The sequence below is a fragment of the Convolutriloba macropyga genome, chromosome 1 (genome assembly GCF_964194025.1).
Source record: "Convolutriloba macropyga chromosome 1, txConMacr16.3, whole genome shotgun sequence".
Classification (NCBI taxonomy): Eukaryota; Metazoa; Xenacoelomorpha; order Acoela; family Convolutidae; genus Convolutriloba; species Convolutriloba macropyga.
Window position 1 is genome coordinate 12376576 of NC_134468.1, and position 27213 is coordinate 12403788.

General features: G+C 37.2%; 2 protein-coding genes across 2 annotated transcripts in view; both read left to right on the forward strand.

Moving 5' to 3' along the window:
* LOC142335045 (dihydrolipoyllysine-residue succinyltransferase component of 2-oxoglutarate dehydrogenase complex, mitochondrial-like) overlaps positions 1 to 27213 on the forward strand; it is a 559039-nt gene that overhangs the window by 363019 nt on the left and 168807 nt on the right. The window lies entirely within an intron of this gene.
* The window catches only part of LOC142345131 (uncharacterized), a 12890-nt gene continuing 11679 nt past the window's right edge, over positions 26003 to 27213 (forward strand). Inside the window, exon 1 of the mRNA XM_075397510.1 lies at positions 26003 to 26078. Within this exon, the coding sequence (XP_075253625.1) occupies positions 26067 to 26078 (12 nt within the window). The 5' untranslated portion in view covers positions 26003 to 26066. The remainder of the gene's footprint in view (positions 26079 to 27213) is intronic.

Here is a 27213-nt window from a genome sequence, read left to right on the forward strand (position 1 = left end):
TGGTAGATTTATGAACAACAGAAACGGACTCCTGAAACCAATGACAAAAAAGTTTGTTTAATTGCGCAAAATCTTGAAGAGAGCAATTTAAAATTACGATGTTGAGGAAAACGCAATTCTAAAATTCTGATTACCTTTTTCTCATCTCTTATATCTAAGTTATTGATTTTAGCAAAATTTGTCGAACAGAAAAAAAAGTTTTTTAGCAAAAGTCATTTTTTTTATAGTTTTACTAAAAATATTCAATTATATACTAAAGAAGGTTACATGAAAGGTTTTTTTACTTAAACAAAGTTAAGCTTAATCTTTACATTATGTCGTTAATCTTTTCATAAGAAAAGGCAAATTAAGGTAAACGTTCCCTTAACTTTATCTTAACAAAAGTTCACCTTGACTTCGTTAAGTTAAATTTACCTTAACTTCTTTTAGTGTGTTGAGTTCTCAGAAGACATTGATTTCTTTTCTGAGGACGAGATATGTCGAGCAGCGATCAGAAAAGATAATGTGTTATCAAGATTTGTCGAAATTTATCAAGATTTTGTCAAGAGCTGTCAAGAAATTTTAGTGGTCTATCTTTATAAGATATTACCAATAGTTACCATGAAATGTTGGTATTTCAAGATCTTGGCAAGATATTTCAATTTTTGCGAGAAGTTTCATGATCATGCATGTCTTATCAAAGTGTACCAAGTTTCTGTTCACTGGGATTACACAGATAATAGTTATTATAATACAAGCATTATGCTTACTTAAGTTCAACTACATACTTAGAGTTTGCATACTTGGAGTTTGCATGCGTTAGCTTGAGTTTGAATTAACATATATAATTTGTAAAAATAACAATTGTTTGAGCACTTAGACAAAAAGATTTACGAAACTCAAACTAAACGCAAGAATTACCCATTAGCTCTCTATTCCGAAAACCGTCAATTTTAAACGGCAGAAAAGGGGAAACCCCTTTACAAATTTTACTCTTTACAAATATTACCCTTTATACTTAACGCAACTTTTGTTTGGTGTTCAAACGTGTGTTCATACGTTTGGTGCTCAAACGGGAAAATCGACTACTTTAGCATTTTCTTAAACGAGGCATATCGTCGGTATGTTCAGTTTTCAACCCAAATAATTTATCGGTATGTTTTTTTGAATCGCAGCAAACTGTCGCTATTATCAGTACCGAAAACGAAAATAGATTCTTTGTTTAAAATTTGCATCAAAATTTAGCACACATTTTGATGTTAAAAAATGATAAAAAAATTAGTTCATTTGTTCACACTAAGAGCGTTTTGATGCTTTCCTATCGATATTCGAATTATGTAAAAAGAAGAGAAAAAAAGCGAAATTCAAATAGTCGGATTACAAAGTATATCGTATATTAGAAGTGCAATAAAAAATTTGTGAAAAAACTGTGAAGTTACAAAAAAACACATTGAGCCAAACGCATCCACATCAACAGCAAAACATAACCTTAGACGAAAATTCCAACTGAAAGCAGTCGAATTGGTCGTAAACAAAGACCACCTGGAGCAAAAGTGTAAGAGTCAATAAGATCACAAGCCTTTTACTTAGAGCTTTGAGGTCTTGCTTAATAAAGTCACACAGGAGCTGGCCATGGTCTAAGGCAATCTGCGACGAGGCAACTAAGTTCTCAATGGGTGACATCACTCGCCATCTAACAAACAAAGAGTAAATCACAGAGAAAAATTTTAGCGAACAGACATTATTCGACAACATCTCAGTCCATTGCCAAGTTCATGCAAAAAACATGAGCAGCTTCAGAAGTGTCGTGGCCGATAACACGGGCCAAAAGTATTCAACTGATTAAAATTTAAATTGAAATTGGAAATGAAAATATACAAATTTTAGTTCGTATTTCTAGTACTTATCTCTTCGAAAATATACAGAGAAAAGTCAGATTAGTTAAAAAAAATATTTTACTTGATTGACATGTGAATAGATCTTAGTTCCTAATCCCGGGCTTGATTTTCATCAACAATTCATGAGAGTCATGCGTTGGTACAGTCGATTTCCTTAGTTGGAGGCGGATGTTAGAATCAGGTTTCTACGGGTGGGAGATTTTTCTTCTGGCATCTGATTGATAGGTAAATAAGATAATGACAGCGCCAAAACAAAATTAGAATCGTGTTTAGTTTTGTGGTCATTATTAACGACATAGCAAAGTTCATCAGGCAAATACTTCTTTCGTTCTTTGAAATTCGGTTGTTTTGTATTTTTTGTTGATGAAATAGAAATAGTTCATTAGGGTGTAATGGTTCGAGTTGTCTTTGCTCTGCAGTTGATGTAGCTGCAGAAGCTTCTTCTTGATATGAAGGTCCCACATCTGTGTTCTGAGCTTCTGGTTCTGATTGAGATATGGTCTTCCCTACTGGTAGTTCAGTTTTCACATTGTCATCGTCTAGTCTTGCAATTTGGTTGTCGCTCCCTAGAATAGTCCAAGTTGAGCTTTAAGGTTGTATGAAATATGTGTTCAAGCTTTTCCAGGTGATGAATTTCACAGGAACTGTCTTCATCTTTTTATCCGCCTTGAATAGAATGGGTTCGCACATGTCAAAATCTGCTATTGCTGGTAGTCCCACCCTGCGTCCCAATAGAATTTCAACCGGAGTTTTGCCCCTCGACTTTGCAGTGTTTCGATGTGTCATCAGCGACTTTTGCAGAAATGCCTCAAATGACCCGTTGAGATTGGTACTCCACGCCTTTTGTGCCTGCTTCACTGCCTGAACTGCTCTCTCAGCTAGTACATTAGCTCTTGGATGATTGATGCGTTATTCCATTTGCTTAATTCCCAGTGATTCACACCACTGTTTAAGGTCACCACTTACAAATTCTGGACCATCATCAGATACTAGAGTTTTTGGTATTCCGAGTCGTGCTTTTGGTATTCCAAAGATTTGACTAATATATAAATTGACTGCTTCTGATGCTCCATTTCTCGCGCGGAAAGCTTCTAATCAGCCAGAATTGGCGTCAACAGTTACTAAGATATTGCCTTGGTCCTTTACAAAACCCCAGTCCACGTTGAGTTCATCCTAAATGTCGACTTCTGGCCACGTAGAGACCGCATTTCATTTGACAACTCTTACATTAACTAACCAAATGATGAGAATCTTTGGTAAAGCCAGGTTACCATAATATCATTCTGACTGATGCCTCAGAAGCATTGTTCCGAGGATAAGTCTCATGCGTTTTTGCCAAAATCAATTGTCGTAGTTTGAGTGGAAAGAAAGGGACAACATCTCTGAAGATGATTCGAATATGTATATTCAATGGAATATTCTGTTGTTCGATTCCTTCTTCCGCTTCTGAGTAATGTTTCTAATTGCTGCTTTTGATTTGGTTCATCATGTCATGGAAGGATCTGTTTGTTCCAGGTTCAGCTTTCAGGTCACCAAATCACACTGATCGACGAAACACATTCAATTTGTTGTCGGATTCGTCTTCGTCAAAACCCTTTCTGCTCAAAGCATCTGCACGGGTTATTTGCTCTTCTGGTATGTACTTCAATTCGAAATTGAAACTCATTAGAGCTTTTGCTCCTCTTGTGATTCTAGCTGATGCTGTTTTCGGGATCTCCTCGTCTCGTGGAAAGAAGTATTTGAGTAGCTTGGGGTCTGTATGCAGGCTAAATCGTCTCCCAAGAAGAAATTGTGTCAATGTTGTGACCAAAAAGACAATTGCCGTTGCATCATGCTCTAGGTTTGAGTAGTTTCTGCAGGAGCCAATTTCCTCGAGACGTATTTTACTGTATGTTTTTCTTGCGAAAGAATCCCTCCAACTGCTTTTTCAGTGGCGTCATTAATTACAGTGGCTTCTTTTTGCAAACTGTAAGGCTGTACCGGCGGGTTAGCTCATAATTCGTATTTTCTGTCTCCAAAGGCATTTTTGTTGCTTTTTGCCCCATGAGAAATCGCTATTCCTCATGTCATTCAGCGGTAGCAGTTTTGTTGCAAACTCAGGAATCATTCTTCAATTTAATTTAAAAGGTTGAATTTTAAACTAAAATTGGAGCTAAAAATATACAAATTTTAGCTCGTATTTATAGTACTTATGCGAAAATAGACAGAGAAAAATCAGTCTAGATATTTTACTTGATTGACATTTGACTAGATCTTAGTTCCGAATCCCAGACGTGATCTTCATTTTCATCAACAATTCATGAGAGTCATATATGGCCTTGGTTCAATCGAGTTCATTAGTTGGAAGTCGGTGGATGTTAGAATCAAGTTTCTATGGGTGGGAGATTTTTCTTCTGGCATCTTATTGATAGGTCAATAAGATAATGATAGCGCCAAAATAAAATTAGAACCGAGTTTAGTTTTGTGGCCATTACTTATCGACATAGCAAAGTTTGTCAGGTAAACTCTTCTTTCGTTCTTTGAAAATTTATAAAGAAGACTTCTAAGTTTCTTGATGTTTCTTTGAAACCATCACAAGAAGCAAATTCAAGAATTCTGAGGCGAAAAACTCGAGACGAAATAAAGGAATGAAAATCTAACCAATTCCTCAGTGCAGACTCCGATGGCTCTGAGGATTCTTTTAAAAACATTTTGCACCAAAATGCAACAACAAGTTTTCAGAAAACCAATAGAAAAATCTAAGTTTTTTCAAACAATCAGATGGCAGAAAAATACGCCGATATCAAGGGATTCTTGTGTGAACCAACGTCGTGTGCTTCTCTGTACCACTGACATAACATGAGCAATTGCAATTGAGGAAACAAAATAAGGATGCAACAACAAGCTGGTGATTGCTAATTAATAGCGAACAACAGACCCAGCAAAGCCTCTATTAATATAAAGCAATTACGTAATAAAAAGAAATTATTTATGCAAAAGTCTCAAAAGATTCAGCAATGAACAAACCGGTCAGTTGGCGATAGGGATTTTGGTTGTTCAAACCCGTACCGAACTGCAAGTGTAAATCAGCACTGGGCAATTGTAAATGCAAGTCTCCCTTAATTTAATTTGATCATTTCCCGCTTGAAATTTGCTTCTTTCAAATGTGTTTTAACGGCACAAAAGACATACTTTCAGCAGACACGGTGGCGCAGAAAAAAGAACAAACGTATAGCGAGCGGTTGATCGTCTATTCAATCCACGTACGGAACTTTATTCTTGCACTTGGCCCAAGTCGGACCATTGAAAAATCAGACTGAACACAAGTCGGAAAAGTCAAAAAACTGACATGAATCAGTCTATGATGCAGCAATGTCGAGGAATTGCATTTATACTGGCCCAGTACTGAAACGCACTTGGAGTTAGGTACGGGAAGCACCTATAAATGGCAACAGTAGGCTATCGGATGCACAAAAAAGTACAAACTTGCAAAACTCTCCGACGGAACAAATGAAGGAGGGACTGTTTATATGAAAATGTTTACATTGGTTACTACTTATATAATGGAACAGAAAAAAACTCAACTTATCAATATCACTTTTTCACCAAAATTTAGTTTTTTCATGGAATTAGGATTGATATCGAGGTCTTTAGTTTCTATACTAACTACATTAAAAGCCAAGAACTAAAACATTTATACAGAAAAATCCGACGAAAATGTTTATTTTTTACATTTCAATTGCAATATACTGACAATTTGCTACGCTTTAAACCAATCATACCAATGTTTTCTTACATTTCAAACTCGTCATATCAACGATTTGTTACCTGTTTAAATCAAACATGCCAAATCGAGCCTTCTGAAGCTTTCTTACAATTGAAACACAACAAATTGACAACATCTTTGAGGTTTTGCCCTGACTGAGGTCACATATATCTACAGCGCTGAATCATTTTAACTTTTATTCTGTATTTTTATCTGTCAAGTATCATTATCACGTCAAAAATTAAAACGATCAGAGTTAAAATCCAAAAACCAGGACAACCTAGTTCCTCTGAATTTGTTCTGAACTACCAGCCCAAATCATACTGAGGCAAAACTTCTCAGAAAAAAGTCAGCCTCAAAAAAGTTCTCAAAAAAAGTTCAGCATGTAAATACTCTAATACAATCAATCAATTATAGCTTGGGACGCCGGTTATCGTGCGATCTCATCATGCTCGGTTTTTTTGCTTCAGTCGAAAATTTCAATTTCACATGAACTTTGTCTGATTAAGTTTTTATCTGACAAGTGCAATGTTATGATTTTAAAGGTTTTTCTGAAATTTTCATGGCCATAAATGCTTATAAATGGACTTCATATATACTGATTCAGAACTGACTCTTCCATTTACTATATGAATCTAAAGATTCAACTCTGAAATGTCCTGGAACTAGGGTCAGCATGGTCCAGTCTTCTAGCATCATATGGCGTAGTCTTGATTGCTGCTAATTTGAACAACAACTTTTTTGTACGTTGGCTTGAATTTCAATTTTACGTTACTTAGTATTCCATTTACAGCAATGTTTCCAGATATTATGTACAGAATCCAAAAACTTTTCTATTTACCTAAAATTACTAAATTGACATCAGAAAAATACGGCGCAGTTTTGGCGTGCGTTTTCGGTTCTTTATTTGCCTCTGTTGCTGTTTTGTTCCTCAAACTTAGCCAAAGTTCCGGAAGCGAGTCTTCATTTCTGGTGGGTATCTGCGGAACTCTTTACTGCTTGAGTGCCGTCTGTCGAAATAATGAGAAATCTAGAAAATCTGAAAATGAAAGTGCAATTCTCGATAGAGAAAAAACCAATTTCGATGAAACTTCGTTTATCGATACCTGCGAACCCGAAAACGAACGGAATGTGGCGAAAGTCAAAAATTCAAAGTTTGGAATTACTTGGAAAACGGTTGTGCTTATTTTAACACTTGGTCCATTTTTCAGCGGGGGCTATACCCATTTTTACTTTGTAGCCTTTCAATACACGAGTATGGGAGATACGAATGCAGCGTGCCTCACAGTCCATTTTATAAGGAATCGCTTTCCTATTCTCCTTTTTTTAGAAGAAATTAGGAAATTAGTTAAGGTATACATTTGGATGTTAACTTGACCCCGTGTCGCGGTGCAAGGCGGGATAAAAATTTAAGTCATCAGAAAATTCTGCAGACTTTGACTCACCCAGCCAATTTCACTGGATGGCTACTTTGCCAGATCGATAAAGATTTATTGGAAATCGATTGAGGTTTTGAGTAGACCAATCAGTCCAGACTTTAAACCCTAATCAGACCATTCTGTTCTATTGGTTAGTTACTGATCAGCCTTCTTAGCAACCCAAGATATATTTGAACCTTCTTAATATCAAGAAAAGCATTTTTCAGTGTATCTTCTATAGAAAAGTCCCGCATTATCATATATATATATATATATATATATATATATATATATATGTATATATATATATATATATATATATATATATATATATATATTTGAAGACCGGGGCTAAATTAAAAAAATAAGAATACTAAAAATTTTCTTTCGCATTTATGCAATTAATGTGACTGGCAAAACAATGGTGCTAATCACATTTTGACCAATAGTTCTGCCAGATACTTGTTCTAAAACACCTTAACACCATTTTTTAAGCTCGACCAGATTCAAAGAAGCACTTTTTTGGCTTTTTTTATCTACAATGATTATGTATTTTTGCGTGTTTTTTTTTGCGAAAAAATAATGGCAACAGATTCTTCAAACTACATTTATTGATTTTTCAAAAACAATAAGAAGACGCACAGTGACAGGAGACCAGACAATGCTAACAAACTTTCCTTTTTAGGGCTCATATTATAGCCTTGAGGATTAGCGATAGAGTGCTACTTGCCCAATTTGGGCTCAGCTAGTCAAGTTAAAAAAATTGCAATATATTTTGTTTCGTTTGCTGCTGCACATACTGAAGCAGCAAAGGACCAAGACCAAAAAACATTGAACTACTCTAGTTTTTATTAAATCACTGTTGGGAAACTGTCATAGGTCTTAAGACAATTTCCAGTTCTCAACATAAAGCAGTTATCACAGCTGAACTATATTGCAATATTAGTTGATTGAATGAAACTAGGTAGAATAATTGTAATCACTTTTTCCCCAATAACCTTGATGATAATGTGGCAAGATTCAGTTGTTCTTCCCACAAAAAACAAATTGTCTTTTTTCCAAATGATGCCAATTTTTGACAAGATAATTCTTCTTGGGAATCATAAATATGAAAGAACATGCATGCTGGCTACCTTATACGAAATAGTGAGCAAAAATGCTCGTAAAATTATTAATCATAAAGTGCAGACCCACGAAAAACTTTTGTTTTGCTGGACGCATCATTTGACCTGGTCAACTAAAACCCATAAAAAGATACTTTTTGACTTATCGTTTTACTTTTGCTCGACTAATTTTGTGACTCCTCAAAAAATTCTGTCAACGAAAACTGAAGGACCCAATTCTGAACGAACAAAACTCCGGTTTTAATTTTTTTCCTTTGACCAAGTGTGCAGAGTGACAAAATTGGGGCCAATCAAAAATTCAGGTGATCAAAAATGCAAAGTTATTTTCATAGTTCTTTTGTGGCCACCATGGTCTCTTTATAAACTTTTCGATCAAGCATGTCCTTTTCATGGGTCAAGTTTTGGTGTAGGGTATTTTTGTATGAGATTGAGAGAATAATTTATTTTTTTTACGATAATGAAAATGTATAAAAGAACCACAAAGATATTAAAGGAGATTTAGCTATGATTTTTACACACCGTTTTTTAAAAGAAACGTTATGACTGGAAAGTTTTTCTTAGATTGATCGGATAATGGATTTTTATCTGCTGCAATTCTTAAAAGAACCACTTAACCCCTTTTTAATGCTTTGAAAAAAAAAATTAAAGATTAAATAACTTGTTAGCGCCCTATAATTACTACGAAGATCTTATACAATGGCAAAACTTTGCTTTGCAATTAGGTTGTTTTTTGTACTATTTTTCAGCGCTGTACCTTTATTCATATTGACAAGAAAAAGCACTCAAAATAGTTGTACAATGATTTTTGTATATAAGTTTTTTTTGTATATCTAAGTTAAGTAACGGTTTCAATTGCAACGAGAATTGGAAAAACAAAATAGCCTTTTTTAAACTAAACTTTAATTGTTTGATACTGGAATCATTCCACCACCAAAAAACATATTTTCGAAGTGCCTGATTTTATTATTATTTATATTTTGCCGGTTCGAGTAATTATTTGAATGATAAGCTAATTTTATCGAGCACTTTTAATATCCCAGTGAGCTAAGGGCAAACTTTGGCTAAGGGCTAACTTTGGGGCGATAAGAGCAGGCTTTGTCCAGACTTTGTGAGTTCATTCATTTTTGCTGACTGTTTAGTTGTCAACTATCGTGCATTAATTTTAAAAAAAAAACTTATTAACTTTTTTGGCTTGGGCCCCCAGCATGAGAAGACTGATTCGGGTGAAGTTGCAACGACATCACTAAGTTGATGGCCTACATTAAGGAAGAAGAGTGAAAGAAAACGATTCCTTTTCAGCAATGTTGCCATAGAAAGCTTAGCTCTCAAACAGAGACCTCATATTTTGACACTAGTTGCAGGGTTAATCGGATTAGCGGGCACAATTTTAATCTGTCAGCCCAAAAATTTGATCAACTTAGAATTCGACTTCGATTACGCTACTGGTGTTGGATTTGCGACTTTGTCTGGAATTATGGGAACGTTATATTACTGTGGATTGCAAATGTTTAAAAAAGTTCCATTCTCTTTGGCTTATTTGAGCTATTTTCCCGGTCCATTAATCTACTGTTTATACGAAGTTGCGATTTTGAATAACTTTGACCTTTCAATTTGTGATTTTCAGCTCAGATTTTACGCAGTTATTTCAAGCGTGCTATATGTGACAGCGGCCATTTTGTTCGTCTATGGTTCCCAAGTTTCTCTACCCTCAATTTCGACACTTTTGAAGCTCTCAGTTGTAGCTCTTGGATACATATTCCAGATATCATTTCTAGACGAGCCGATATCAATCGCATCATCGTTTGGAGCGATATTGACTTTCGCCAGCATTTTGTTGCAGAGTTTTGTGGTTGTAAAGTTGAAAAGGCAAACTTGAAAATGAGCCTATAGATTTTGTTAGTATTGATAATCAAAGCTTTACATTATTGATGATCAAAGCTTAACACAAATTTCACTATTAACATTTATCACAATTTATCTTCAAGAATCGAGACACAAAAGACCACTGATTAGCTTTGCTAAGAGCTGAACGCTGACCTGCGCTCAGAAACTTTTGATTGGGAGATAGAAAATTAAGGTCCTAGATAAAAAATTTCAAAATCTCAGTTTTTTGGCGAGTAATAATTTTGCTCGATTTTTTTTCTTATTGACAAGAGAGAAAAAAGCAGAGTTGATAATCTTCTGAGCTAACAATAGTTTAGTCTTGATAATTACCATGTAAAAAACTTTTATGAACAGCTTTTCTTATCTTTTTATGTTTTTATTGTACAAGCCAGACTTGCAGCCTTCTGTAATTTTTAGTTCTAATCAAAGCAGCCGACTCAATTGACGAGACTCTGAGTGTAATCAACTGTAACCAAATTATAATGGATTCCGTCTCAAAACTGTTGACCTTTTCCAGTCGCCTTGTAAGCTCTTACTACTTCTAGTATTGCTCGCTCGTAATGGGGAAATGTTATCGAATCTTTTCCGTTTGTGCCCCCCAGTTACAGAGCACGTGTCATTACAAAGTAAATCATTATGTAGAAATTATATAGCACGTGCGTCTGGGGGAGGGGGGGGGGGTGCAAATAATATGCATTCACTAAGCTGTGTGTGTGTTTGGGGGGGGGGGGGGGGAGAACAAAAGGAAAAGATCCAACATGGATCATGTTATCTTAGGAAACACTAAAACCTGGGATATAAAATCCTTCTAAAAGATCTTGTGACTGAAAAATGCAATTTTCAATGAGCCCAAATCACCAGAAAGTACAACACATAAGCACAACATACAAAGTTAAATTTTCAAATGCAATCTGTCTATTTTTGTTTGAATCAAAGAGGCAATTTTTTGTTTCTTTTTTCACTTCTATCGTTATTTGGAATTCGCCCCAACTGTTTCTAAGAAAGAAATTGAAGCCTTTTCTTACTCTCAAAAAATTTGAATAATACAACATACAAATAATATGACGTATTCCATGAACTTGGAATAAGCCAACGTTCAAAAGAGTTCCCAGCTTGAGTGCAAGTCTTAGTCACCACGTGCACGTCGCACAAATAGGTCCGAAAAACGCAAAAAACTGAAAAATTGTTTAAAATAGGTCCGAATGCAAAACGCAAAATTTAGCCTAATAATTGTCAAAAACAGGACCGGCAATTGTCAATTAAAGGGAATCATTTTAAAAATAGCCTCGAAAAACGCGAAAAAGCACAAATACGTCCAAAATAGGTCCGGAAAACAGTTAAATTATCAAAACCATTTTTCCGAAAAAGAGCCAGAAAACAAAAAAAGTTATTTGAACAGTCATAAAAAATGTGGAAATTGCGAAAACCGGCCAAAAAACTAGCTAAAATTGGCAGGAATACGCGAAAAAATTGTCAGAAACAGGTTTGGAATACTCAAAAGATAACCAAATAAATGGCAGAAATAGATCCGGGAAGCTTGAAAAATAGCCAAAAGAAATGTAGAAAATAGGTCCAGAATACACGCAAATTAACGAAGAAATCGCCAAAAACAGTTGCAAAAAACGTAAAAAGTAAGCAAAAAACTGCTTGTTCTAAATGTTCTATAATCTTAGAAAAAGTGACGACGAGCATAAATCCTATCCTTGCAGCAAAAATCAATATCAACTTTTTGTGAATAAAAAAACATAAAAAAGCATTATAAACAAAATATGTCATACACAAAAGAAATAGGCATCAAAAATATGTTCCAGGTGTTCGTGGTACTGGGTCGTGCACCATTAATTTTTTCGAAAACACTAAAAGGAACCTTGCTCAATTGAACCATTTTGAAGCATGCACTAAAACCATTCCAATTAATTTTCATTTTAACTACAGGTTTGATAAAAATAGACAATGAAATGAGAGCAATTTAACCTAAGTGGGTACAATTTACATTGGGTTCGCTTGCAAATTCTTCAGAGAAAATGTTTTGCAACTAGTTTATATCTATTCAGTTAACAAAAAGTTATCAACAATTGAGACTTCGGCATGTCCCAGTTTTTAAGTACATTGGCTCATACCTTTAAAAAGTATCGAAAGCCTGACCAATCGACCGAAAACTGACTTATTCAAACCGCCATTCAACAGGCAATCAATCCGTACAAAAGGCTCTTCAATTTAATGAACGGTTTGCAAAAGATTGAGCATAGGATTAGAGCATAGTTTCACACCATTCACCGCATTTCACCGCAAAATTATGTACAAAAATTGCGGTGAAAATAGAACAACATTTCTAAACCGCTTGTCTTACCTATTTTTCCATTTTTTTGCGTTGATTTTACAAAAACTTACTGCTTCCCAGCGTTGATTTTACAAAGATTTACCGCTTGTTTCACATAACTTCATCACCTTCAATACGTCATTTTTCAAAAAGTATACGTCTTTCTTGTATAAATTCACATTTTTTTCCTTGCCTGGACCAGTTATGTGCAATATTAGCGGGATAGTCGTTTTCAAATGTGACAGGCGTCGGCTTTCGTCAGCTGGTCTTATTCTATGCAAAAACGAAAACTCTGAAGATTTGAATATGCGAAAAGAGAGCATCACAATAGCGGAAAAGGCATCAGAATGATTAATCTAAGGCAACAAGAAAGCATTCTTCTTCAAAATTTTCTAAATTTTCTTCAAATATTTTGTTTTCTTCCTGTTGACTATTTCCTGGTTTCGTTTGGCAAATCCAGGTCGTGTGTCCTCTTTCCTCGTTCTCGGCTGTCGCCAGATCCTGTAAAAAAGAAAAGAAAACAGAACAACAGAACCGCAGAAGATAACCGTGCACAAAAGTGCATGATTACCCCCAAACCGAGCCAAAGCACACCGGGGCAAAAATAAAGCCCGAAAAATCAAAACTTAATGCCTGCGCCTGCATGCACAGCTTGTCTTACATAATTTTGACTTTTTTCTAAGCGCTGAATATATGTAATTTCACCCATAAGTTAGGCTGTTAATTTATGTACTTTCACTGCATTCACCGCATATCTCATCTATTTTGGACACTTTTTCAAGCGGCGACTTTATGTAATTTCAGGGTCTATTCGTTAAGACATGCAAGCCACTGAATTTCACGCCTTCACCGCTTATCTTCCATAATTTTTGTGTTGAATGGCTGCGAGACCTCGACCCAGGATAAAACATGAGCGACTAATGTTGAACGAATTGCTCTGCTGGCTCCAAACAGCTGACTAAAGGTCGACCTGAAAAGTTTCAATCTTAAGCACATCAGCGCATACGCTCAAGGAGTCTATTCAATATGTCGAGAGATAAAAGATGGAGATCAAAATGGGAGTTGGGGCCGGACCTAAAGCCAAGTCAATAGAAGTACTGGTTCGGTCTATTCGCAAGTTCCTTGATCCAGAGCTATGATCAGGTCACTTTTTAAAATCCGCAGTTTGAGTGTACTTAGTTACCACGTGTACTTCTAAATGCAAGTCTTGGTTAATAAGACATGCAATCCAAAAATCGAGTCTTAGCAAAGACTTGCTCATATGCTTGTACGTCTTGGCCAAGACTTGCTACAGTTGCATGAATTAACAAATTTGAAAATGTTCTTAAAATAGTGCACAAATTGTTCAAAATAATCTCTATGACGCGGAAAACCTCCTACAAAACATCACAAAATCCCTAAAAGGGTAAAAACTATGAAATAAGAGTTACCAAAGATAGGTCCGGAGAACGCATTTAACCCGAGAAACGCAGAAACAAACAGCCAAAAAATGTCAAACTAAGTCCGGAAAATAGCAAAGTTAGCAGCAAAAATGTCAAAAATATGCCCAGAGAACGCAAAAGTTCACTGAACAATTGTTAAAAGGAAGCCTGGAAAACGCGAATATTAGCCGGAAAAATATCGAAAGAAGGTCATGGCTACGTGACTTCAAGTAAACAAAGTTGTCAAAAATAGGTGTGTAAAACCCAAAAATAGAAAAACAAATGGCAAATCTATGTCCGGAAGCGCAAAAAATAGCAAGAAGAAATTAGAAAAAAAAGTCCAGAAACAGGCAAATTAACCATAGAAATTGTCAACAATAGGTGAGAAAAACGTAAAAGTTAAGCAAAACAGTTCTCGGAAATAAAAATAGCGACCACAAAAATTAAACAAGAAATTGACAGAAAAAATCGTGAATTGTTCCATAATCCCAGAAAAAATGACGACAAGCACAAATTCCTATCTTTTGTTTGTAGACAACTGAATATCAACTAGATTGTGAAGATACAAAACATTAAAAAAGCATCGCAAGAAAAATAAGGCATTCACAAAAGAAGGGGGTATCAGAAAAATGTTGCAGTTATTGAACCATTGAGTCCTGAACCTTTAATTTTTAACAAATTACTAAAGCAATCGCCATCGAACCTAGCTCATTAGAACCGTCTTGAGGTATGCACTAAAACCCTCCAAAAGACTTTTTATTTTAATTATTGGGTTGAAAAAAAACGGCCAAGATCTTTTAAGTTAGCTAAGAAAAGTCATTGAACTTATTCATATCGAAATTTCAGGCCTATGCATGCACAGAACAAAAAGTTTTAGGCATAACAGAGTTTTTCGAAGTACAAAGTGTCATACCTTTAAACGCTACCTCGGTGTCTAACCGCTCGCACCGAAAACTGACTCATTCCAACCTTCATTCAATAGGCAATTTAACCGTATAAATGTATCTTGCTTTTAACCAATTGGAAGCAACATATCAAGCTGTGACCGTAGAGCACGTCAAACTTTTTGTCGTTGATGTTGGGAAAGATAGACGATTCCGATCAGATCAGCCGTTGTATCGCAAATACTCTTTGTTAGTTGAGGAACTATAACAGCGGTTCGAATCACAATTTTTCCTCTGTTGCAAATTGACACTACAGCGATCGAAAACCTGCAGCAAAAATTTCAAAAAGTTTTAGCTACCAAAAATGCACAAATAAATATTCCAGAACTCAAAAACTTCTTGCAAGATTCTTGCAAGATTCTTGCAAGATTTTGAATCCGGGCTAACAAATTTTTTATTGAATTTGGTTTTGAAATTTGTTCAATAAACTAAAATCTGCTTCAAAGATGTTTTCTAAAACATTTTTACCCTGATTTATTTCTTTGCCTTGATTAATATCTTGTAAGATTCTTGCAAGAATCTTGCAAGTTTTGAATCAGCTTGCAAGATTCCTGCAAGTGTTAAATTCACTCATCAACAGGAAAGGTAGAGTCAGAAACTGGCAAAAATGAAGCACCTGAACTGACCGTTTTTGACCTGCACGTATCCTATATCGTCGTGTGGTGTCAGTTGTTGACTGCTGGGAGCTATTTTCAAGGACCTCGGGAACGTTACTGAAAAATAACCTTAAAACTGTGGCACTCTAAAAAAGCTTTCCGCAATTTGAAGTTTTCACTCGAAAATTTTGAAAGGTTGGTTTTCCCGTGTTGAGAAATTATTCGGATTTAAACATAAGAAATCGTCGGTTTTCGTCGCTTTTACTTCGCCAAAACCGATCAAAGCCCTTACGTTTTTTTTCGTCGTTTTGATCGGTTTTCGTCGGTATTTTAACGTAAGAATCGTCGGTTTTTGCCATTCTAAAAATCTCACAAACCTGACAGTCCCTGCCAGGATTCGAACCTTGGACCCATATATTACTATCCACCTTCTCCTCCACTGCACCACTTGTCACTTAGTTTTACTCTATTTCTTTTGTATTTAAAAAATTGCGACTGAGCTTAACAACTCAGAAATCAAATTGAATAGCGCTTCAAGGTCATTTCAAGCCTTAAAGCTAGAATAGCACGACAAGCGAAATTTAATGCTACATTCTATTGAAGTCATACGGATTTGTTCATTTTCTTGAACATTTATATTTAGCAACTATTATTAGTACGCAATCGTCATTCATGAAGTCAAACTATAACTCAAACTCGAACTACCTCAACAACTAGCAAAACAATACTACGACTTAACAGTATTGCATCAGATTCTTTGCGATTGGATTGCGAATCAACCTGTTATTGATACAGAATATTCGACAAAAGTTCTACATGGTTAACAAATTTCCCATGACATTAAATTTACACTGAAAAAGTGCCGTTATGAAAAAGTGTTCACATTCTGTCGACATTATTATCTACAACCAATCAACGGTTGAATTTGACATGTAAATCCACGTGACTAGCAGCATAAAAGGAGCTTGAAAAACTACCAAAAATCAGTTGAAACTTGGTAATTTGTCTTATTAAAGTGACATACAGTGCGTATTGAAGCACACTTTCTTGAGCGGTAAATTACTTGTTATCGTGTCTTGTTTTTGTAGATCATATTAATGATTGTACAGTTTTAACTTTACTTTGACTTGTGAAAAGAGAATTAACTTTGATATTCTCAAAACTTTCTTTCTGAGGAACGAAGTTCCTAAGTAAGAGAAACTTTGCGCAAAGCATAAAGTCAGTTTCTCTTACTGGTTTTAACGAAGCCTAGTCTAGTTTAACTTTGGTGTTATTGAAACCAATAGAGAGACTTGCTAACATTGAAGTTAGAAAAATATTATTATTGTCAGATTTGCAACTGGTAAGATATCCTGTTTTACAACTGCTTACTTCAGCAGGTTGAAGTTTTGCATAGCTATAGCCAAGCTATAGGGCTACAATTTGTACGATCGGGAATTCCTATATTCGGTTTATAACTTGAGTTATTATCAAAAACTCAACAAAATTTTGATTGTTTCAATTTGAATTATTTTGTTATTCTGAGAGAAACAAGTTTGTTATACAGCAAAGCTGAGCAATTAGTTATCAAGAATAATTGTGCAACAAGTAATGCAACGGTAATCTACAGCATAGCGGATAATACAGTTCACAAAAGTTAACTGCAAAAACACAATATCCGGACAGATTTGAAACCACTGAAACAAACTGGGCGGTGTAAAGTTTTCCTTGACTTTGATAGGAGAGCAGCCGTTACATTTGGTCCGCCGACCCGGACAGTGGAAGGCAAACTGCTGTCCAATCTAATGAAGAGAGTGCCGAAGGCACCCCCCAAAGAGAATCAAACAAATCAACAGCGCAACGCCAGTGAGGCAGAGCGAAAGTTGCGAGTGCACTTCACAAATTACGTTGAAGAACTAACCTCGCTTAAAAGGAGCAAGCAAAGCAAAAGGCAATCAGGCAATCCTAACCCAATCAGCAGAGAGGAGCTTCAATCAACAGCGCAAAGGTACGACAAGAAGTTCCAAGATTTATTAGAAGAAGTTATTACCAAAACAGGGATTGGCTACAAAATAATTGAAGATTCAGATCGACCCAACAAACTAAAGGTCCTCTACCAACAGACTGTTCACTTTCTAGAGGAAGAAATACCCAAGCAACTGCACAGCTGAAACAAGCTTGCGCCCTATCAAGCTAATTTCGTTGAAGAGCACCTGAAAGAAGCAATGATGTGCAAAGCAAGTTTGGACTATCATTGGCTTTCATATATAAGCAAAGGCACGCAACCAGCAAAGAATGCAGAGCAAAGCAACGCAACCCAAGCAGTGAACGACAGCGAGAGCAACAATAACTACCCAACGGACAACCCAGTTGCTCAAAAAGTGCAAAATGGAGCAACAGCAAGTGGCCAAGAGACGGAGAATGTTTCGGAAACATCTTCAGCAAAGCAAAGGCGCGAGGAAAGGATGAAGAAGTTTGATATCGAGTTTGAAAGCAAGATGCGACTCGAACAAGCACGGTTTGAGCGGAGGAAGTTAGAGCTGGAAATGCAAATGAAGGAACTGGAAACCAAGCATCAACTACTGGAGGAAGAGCGCGAGCTAGAGCGCAAAGTGAAGAGAACAGCATTAGAGAACGATGATGCTCGTTCCCAATCAACCAGTGCTCGAGATAAATCACCCTTCAACTGGACACCCAAGAAGTGAGATGTCTCTGACTGGGCCAGCAGAATCGACAACCTTCTAACACCAGATCGATCAACAGCTCGCTTCGAAGTGACCCCTGAAGTGAACAGGCAAAGTCACTTCTCCCGATACCGCAGTTCATGAGACCGTTCCTCAAGTGTTGAAGACCGGGACGTTTCCCCCAGAGCTGGTCGACTACAACACAACATTGGTAACGCAGGTAGCAGTAACCTACCAAAGCTGAAGTTGAACAACTTCGACCGAAACCCTCTCGAATGGCCGGAGTGGTCTAGTATGTTCATTGCTACAGTGGATCAACGACCAATACAAGACTCAGAGAAGATGAGCCATCTGAAGACTCTACTGACAGGCAAGGCAAGGTCAGCAATCTCTGGAATGGGCTATTCTGGACAGTTCTATGGCGCTGCATGGAGCATTCTGGAGAGGAAATTTGGAAGGCCTCATGTGATTTATTGATGCACAACTGGAGAGTCTCCGCAAAGCAAGTCAGGTGAAACCTCACGACTCAACACGTCTGATCAGTTTCTCAGTTACTGTTTCGAACTTTGTGAATGTGCTCAAAGAGTACAAGCAGATTGGTGATCTGCAATCAAGCTCGACACTCTATATGGCAGAAGATAAACTACCCCAGGTTCTCAAAGAGAAGTGGTGGTTCTATGTTGATGATAAAGATGAAGATTGGCCTGATCTGATTATGTTTGAAAAATGGCTATCTAGGATAGCATTCGTGCACGAAGGGTTTTCAGCTTTCAAGGGAGAGCGAAGAGAAGAAGACCGAAGAAGCACAAATAGAGACAAACGGTTCTCGAAAACGTCGAACTTCAGTGCAAGTTCCAACGTGAAAGAAACGAAGCAAACGCAAAGTGATCACTGTCCACTAGTTGATGGCACTCATAAAATATGGAACTGTCGTCCACTATTCAGAAACATGAGTGTGAATGAATGATCGGTACGCAGCAGTGAGGAAGCAACGCTTATGTTACGGACGTCTAGGCAAAGGGCATGCAATCAAAGATTGTAAAGTCAATGCGTGCGGCATCAATGGATGCATCGAGAAGCACAACCGATTGCTACACTCAGAAAACCAAATGGATGAGGGCAATCATTCAGTCAACGTAAGCGCAGCAACAATCAACCAGAGTAACGAAGTTACTAGCTTATTTCAGATAGTTCCTGTCTCAATACAGAGCGGTGGCAACAGGCTGAACACATATGCTTTCCTCGATAGTGGATCAACGGTTTCATTCATCGATCAAAGTGTGCAAGAGAAGTTACGGGCCCAAGGCACCGATGTGACGCTCAACATAGCTGGCATACACGGAACGAAGGATCTGAAGACAGAAAAGGTTCCTCTAAAAATAAAGGGAGTACATTCAAAGGTGCATTCAATCGAAGCGTTTGCACACCCGTCAATCTCCTTGGGAAACACAAACTACAACTACAATAAGCTGAAGCAAAGCTTCAACCACTTGAGTGTTTTACCCAACAAAAGCTTCAACTTGATGGTAGTTGGCATCATCCTTGGTCAAGATGCTTATGAGCTACAATGACCATTGGACTACAAGATAGGAACACGAAGTGAACCTTTCGCCGTTCTAACAGAGCTAGGATGGGTAGTCAGTGGACCCATGACGGGCAAAAGAAGACAAAATGTTTGTCATTTCGCCTTCACTGAAGATGTGAAAGTGGCAGAGAATATTCAAATCTGGTGGGACATAGAAACCTATGCTTCCAAAATCAACGTCGTCAGTCAGTCAAAGAAGGAACTGCAGGCACAAAAGATGCTAGAGAGTACGACAAAGTTCACAGGCGAGCGGTAGGAAGTGGGAATGCTGTGGAGTGAACCAGAGCCAAACCTACCGAACAACTACAGCTCAGCCTTGGGTCAGCTTTACTCACTGGAGCGAAGATTCCAAAGGGACCCAAACCTGAAGAATTTGTATCAACAGTCAATAGATACAGATGTAGAAAAAGGAATTGTAAAGATATCGGACGAGTCCAAAATGAAAGGCAGCTTCGGGAAAGAATGGTATTTGCCACATCATCCGGTGCTAAACCCGAACAAGCCTGGCAAAGTAAGACGTGTTTGCAATGCCGCATCCAAGTACAGAGAAGTATGCCTGAATGATAAGCTACTAGCAGGACCTGATCTGCTACATGGGTTGATTGGAACAATATTCAGATTCCGAGAAGGACCAATAGCCCTGACAGCTGACATCGAATCGATGTTTCTACAAGTGCAAGTTCCCGATCAGGATAGAAGTTGCTTGAGATTCTTATGGCGTCCAAAAACTAACGAACCTGTTCAGATATACGAATATCAGCGTCACGTATTTGGAGCTAAGAGTTCTCCAACTTGTGCAAACTATGCTCTCAAGCGAGTGGGACTGGACAACGAAAAAGAGTATCCAATAGCGACCAAGGCAATACAAAACAACTTCTACATGGACGATTTCATCAAATCAGTAGAGACCCCGGAAGAAGCAATTGAAGTTTTCAATCAACTACAACCTCTTCTCTCGCAACATGGATTTGAATTGAAGAAGTGGATAAGCAACTACGATGCAGTTACCAAAGCAATCCCAGAAGACTTGAAGTCAATCAGCAACACAAAGCAAGTCGAAGTGGAACCCAATACGGAGGGATCCTCAGTGCTAGGACTACAATGGACCGTTACTGATGACAGTCATCAAGTATGCAGAGGTACAAACAAGGAAGTTGAAGCACCTATAACCCAGAGGAAGATTCTGTCACTGGTATCTTCAGTATTCGACCCGATCGGGTTGTTTGCTCCGTTCAGTGTTCATATGAGACGACTTCTGAAAAGCATCTGGACTAAGAATGGACAACATTGGGACAACGAAGTGGAACCTAGTGAAGAAGAAGAATTCCTGAGATGGAAAGAACAACTTCCAATAGTGGCTGAAACAAGCATTGATAGAAGATACTTCAACAGAGAGAGGGATAAAACCGAACTTCATGTATTTGCTGACGCATCTGAAGACACGATGTGTGCAGTGGCCTATCTACGTTTACAACCAAAAAAGTACTCAGCTGACTTAGCATTTGTCATTGCAAAATGCAGAATGGCAACGACGAGGCATCTTTCAATACCACAATTAGAGTTGCAAGCGGCAGTCATGGCAGTGAGGTTGAAGGAACAGATAGTCAAGGAGCATGAAATGAAAATAAATGGTTGCAGTTTTTGGTCAGACTCAACTACAGTATTGCAATGGATCCACAGCTCCCATCGCAAGCAACAAGTGCTTGTGGCCAATCGAGTGGCTGAGATACTAGATACAACTGATGTTTCACAGTGGAAACATGTGAGCGGTATCAACAACCCAGCGGACATTGGCACCAGAGCAATCAACATTGAAGAACTCAAGAGAAGTGAGTGGCTCACTGGGCCGGCCTGGTTGAAGCGACCAAAAAGTGAGTGGCCAGAGCAAGTTAACCTAATCTTTGCATCCGATGAAGAGAATATACCCTCATCAGTCTTCATGATACAGGCTGAAGAAAAGAAAGCTGTTATTCAGTGGGAAAGATTCAGTAACTTTAACAGACTTGTGAATACAGTGGCATACGTACAGCGAGCATCGAGCAAACACAAACCAGCAACCCTTGTTGTCAGCATTGAAGAAAGAGAAAAAGCAAAAGCAATCATCTTCAAGTTACTACAGCGAGAACAGTTTGGTGAAGAGATGAAATCTCTCGAAGCTGAAAAGGAAATTCCAAAAGGCAGCAAAATTCTACAATTCTCCCCCTTCATAGATAGAGAAGGGCTTATTCGAGCCAAAGGCAGAATAGGCAAAAGTCAATTGGACTTCAATGCAAAGCATCCAATTCTGCTACATTGGAAACATCATGCGGTTGAATTATTCTTGCGAAACGAGCACAAGGACAATCAACACGAGGGCACTGAGCATGTAAGAAACATTGTTCAGCAGAAGATTTGGATCCTAGGCATACGGAACGCCTTAAGATCAATCAAGAACAAGTGCGTTACCTGCAGAAAAGGCAGAGCACAAACGATAGCACCAGTCATGGCAGATCTACACGAAGAGCGGTTAGATTCTTCAACAGCCTTTACAAATGTTGGAGTTGACTACTTTGGCCCTTTCATTGTGAAGATTGGGCGAAGAAATGAAAAGCAATGGTGTTGTCTCTTTACTTGTCTAACTATGAGAGCGGTGCATATAGAAGTGGTACCTAAGTTGGACACTGATAGTTGTCTCAATGCAATAATGAGATTTATTGCTCGAAGAGGCAAACCGAATACGATCATCAGCGACAACGGGACAAATTTTGTTGGAGCTGAAAGAGAGTTTGCAGAGCACGTCGCCGCATGGAACAAAGAAGGGATCCAAGAACATCTAATTCAACGAGGAATCAGATGGAAGTTCAATCCACCCGCAGCACCCCACTTTGGAGGAGTATGGGAGCGGTTGGTGAGAAGTTGCAAGAAAGCAATGTATGCAGTGTTGGGGAACAGATCAGTCACCGAGGACGTTCTTTCAACCACGATGTGCATCGTTGAGCAGACTTTGAACTCAAGACCTTTGACTCCAGTCAGTTCAGATGTTAATGACTTAGAAGCATTGACTCCCAATCACTTCTTGCTTGGCAACAAGAACGTTTGCTTACCCTATCTACCATGCGCGGAAGAGTTTGTTGATCATCGAAAGCTCTTTCGACAAACTCAAGCCTATGCAAATCTCATATGGGACAGATTTCGTAAAAAATATCTGCCAACTCTGAATAATCGGCAACAATGGCGATCTACGGCGAACGAAACCCTCAAAGAAGGCGATCTCGTTTGGTTGATCGAAGATAGTGATAAGCGTGGATATTAAAATCTAGGTTGAGTCACGGAGACCATCGATGGGTCTGACGATGTGATTCGATCAGCTATAGTTCGAACGAACGACGGAGTGTACAAGAGACCAGTAGTGAAGCTCGCCCCAGTACTACCTGGAAAAGATGTTTTCGCGATAGAAAACAGGGCCGGCGATATTGCGACTGAGTTTAACAACTCAGAAACCAAATTGAATAGCGCTTCAAGGTCATTTCAAGCCTTAAAGCTAGAATAGCACGACAAGCGAAATTTAATGTTACATTCTATTGAAGTCATACGGATTTGTTCATTTTCTTGAACATTTATATTTAGCAACTATTATTAGTACGCAATCGTCATTCATGAAGTCAAACTATAACTCAAACTCGAACTACCTCAACAACCAGCAAAACAATACTACGACTTAACAGTATTGCATCAGATTCTTTGCGATTGGATTGCGAATCAACCTGTTATTGATACAGAATATTCGACAAAAGTTCTACATGGTTAACAAATTTCCCATGACATCAAATTTACACTGAAAAAGTGCCGATATGGAAAAGTGTTCACATTCTGTCGACATTATTATCTACAACCAATCAACAGTTGAATTTGACATGTAAATCCACGTGACTAGCAGCATAAAAGGAGATTGAAAAACTACCAAAAATCAGTTGAAACTTGGTAATTTGTCTTATTAAACTGACATACAGTGCGTATTGAAGCACACTTTCTTGAGCGGTAAATTACTTGTTATCGTGTCTTGTTTCTGTAGATCATATTAGTGATTGTACAGTTTTAACTTTACTTTGACTTGTGAAAAGAGAATTAACTTTGATATTCTCAAAACTTTCTTTCTGAGGAACGAAGTTCCTAAGTAAGAGAAACTTTGTGCAAAGCATAAATTCAGTTTCTCTTACTGGTTTTAACGAAGCCTACTCTAGTTTAACTTTGGTGTTATTGAAACCAATAGAGAGACTTGCTAACATTGAAGTTAGAAAAATATTATTATTGTCAGATTTGCAACTGGTAAGATATCCTGTTTTACAACTGCTTACTGCAGCAGGTTGAAACTTTGCATAGCTATAGCCAAATTATAGGGCTACAATTTGTACGATCGGGAATTCCTATATTCGGTTTATAACTTGAGTTATTATCAAAAACTCAACAAAATTTTGATTGTTTCAATTTGAATTATTTTGTTATTCTGAGAGAAACAAGTTTTTTATACAGCAAAGCTGAGCAATTAGTTATCAAGAATAATTGTGCAACAAGTAATGCAACGGTAATCTACAGCATAGCGGATAATACAGTTCACAAAAGTTAACTGCAAAAACACAATATCCGGACAGATTTGAAACCGCTGAAACGAACTGGGGGGTGTAAAGTTTTCCTTGACTTTGATAGGAGAGCAGCCGTTACATAAAACAAATTGAGACTGACAATACCGACGAAAACTACGCTAATCGACACTTCTTACATCAAATACCGACAATACCGACGAAAACTACGCTAATCGACACTTCTTACATCAAATACCGACAATACCGACGAAAACGTGGACAATCGACATTTCCTACATAAAAAACCGACGAAATCGACAAAAGTCGACCAAAAACGACAGTTCTTGCTTCGATTTTGTCGCAATTTCTCAACCCGGGTTGACTTGCGATTATACTTGCAAGTGCTATCCGAGTTTTGACCAAGACTTGAGAAAGTTGTACGAATTGCATTTTGAATTGCTCAGTACTGATAGAGGTTTATATACTTGCAAACAGTCATGTCTAGCGTAGATATTGATGTGGATTTCGTTCCTGGGTGTAATGGGAGTCGATGGCGTTCGGATGGGTCCAACGCTCCATGAAATTCTGCTTCCTCTGCAGTTACAATTTCGGGGAATTGTACATTTAGAGGCTAAAAATGGCGCTGTAAGAAAATAGTGCCTTGATGGCCTCGGGTTTCACCTGTTATCCCGTTTTCTCTGACGGTATGTGAAAATGCCAGACATTAATTTCTTCTAAGTAAAATTGTTCAAACCAGACCAATATGATTTAATTAATTACTACAAACTTCAATAATCTGGGAGGATTAGTACAAGTGTCATGTTTTCTTGTATCGTTACACAGGTTTATGAATGATCGTTAAGCATAGTACAAAAAGTATAAAAGTTCAAAATATTACAGAAAAACAAAAGTACAAAAAGGTACAAAAAATTACAGCATTCAGTACAAATAACAATTCGTATTTTTTTGTTTGGGTCTAATTTATCCCACGTTAGTATCTTCCGATTCAAAATTGAGCTTAAGAACGACTCATGCGCACTTTTTTCAATTTTGGTTGAAGCTCTGAAAACGTTAAATGTGTACAAGGTATAGGAAAAAACAATGTTTGTTAACCCGAACAAATCAAGCTGTTATTTATGTCATTTAATTTAATTGAGTTCTTGCGACCGAGATAACAAAACAGGCTATACATAATTTATTTTTTTGTATGATTTCCCGCAATGATCGCTTTACACAGTTCATAGTTCCCGGGCTGATCATCCAGAGCATTGCAGTACTGAACCAGTATAAATCCATAGACTGTATATAGCCATTTTTACACTTGTACATATAATGTTCATGTCAAAATATAGACTGATCAGTCTATTTTTCAGAGTAAATTTGGTATTCTGTTTTTAACCTGATTTTGATCTGTCCATACAATTATCAGCTTAATTAACATTATTGTATACCTCTTGTTAGCCTAAAACCATTCTGTTCTAAACCAGATAATTATCAAACAAGAATCAATGAAGAAAATCTTATATCAAAATTACTGTTATTAAAATATGATCAACCTGGTTGTGTAATCATAATATGGCGATAAAGGGGGTAGAGTTCCACTTGATAGATTCATTGTCTATCCTTTTAAGCGAAACTGAACAGCCCATCAGGTGATTAATTAATCCCTCAAACCATTTATCATTTCGTTTTTGAGTCAATAGGTAACTTGAATCCCAAAAAGCTCTCAATTTTAGAAAGCTTTCGGACTGATTAGATTAATGTTATCAACTCAGAGCCCTTTGGAATGGTACTTGATTAAGCGTGTTACACGCAAGATGAGGAAAAATGATCAATTAAGAAATATTCTGCCTAATTTGAGTAACTTTCTGCAATCATAACACAAATTATTTTAACATTCAAGAGATTGAGTTTAGAAAGCGTAACAAAAATGGACAACACGGTAGGTCACAACAACAGAGGTGGTTTGAACCGTACATACACCAAAAACCTCACAGATGCACACAGACAAACCCAAAGACGCGCGCATACACACATACGCACACACACATATACACACACACACACCTACACACACAGAAAACACATGCACAAAAATACACATACAAAGGCACACTCACAAATACAACAAATTACACACAGAGACGAACAAAAATACACACATGCATACACAAACAAACGCACATTCACACATACCCACACACATATATATATATATATATATATATATATATATATAAATATATATACATATATATATATATATATATATATAAATATATATATATATATATATATATATATATATATATATTATATACACATATACACACATAAGCACACTCACAAATACGCACATACACATACAAAAACTTACGTACACGCAGACAAACACATACACATACACAGAAAAACACACAAGCACACGCATACAAAACCATGCGCAAACACAGACAAACACGCATGCATATACGCATAAACAGACCAAGATAAGCACACACACAGACAAACACACATACACTTAAACACATGCACACATACGCACAAGCAAACAAACACACATATAACAGAGAAAAACTCACACGTTCACGCTTGCACACACATATGCACAAACATACACACACACATACACACACGCGCGGACAGAGACAAAAACACACAAAAAAAAACACACTCGTACACGCATACACACATACGCTAACACAGACAGACAGACACACATACATACTTACAAACAAACAGACAAATAGAAATATACATAAACGAAAATCCACATACACAGACAAAAATACACATACACATACACAGAGAGACAAAAATAAATACGTATACACAAATAGAAGCACACACAGACAAGCACACACACATATACACATGCATATATATATATATATATATATATATATATATATATATATATATATATATATATATGTACATATCGATATATAAATATATAGTACACAGAAACAAAGACGTGCAAACACAAACACAAAAACAAAAAACGTACAAATACAAAAACACAAAGACAACACACACACAAAAATCGAAAAAACGTACACTCGCAAAAACACACG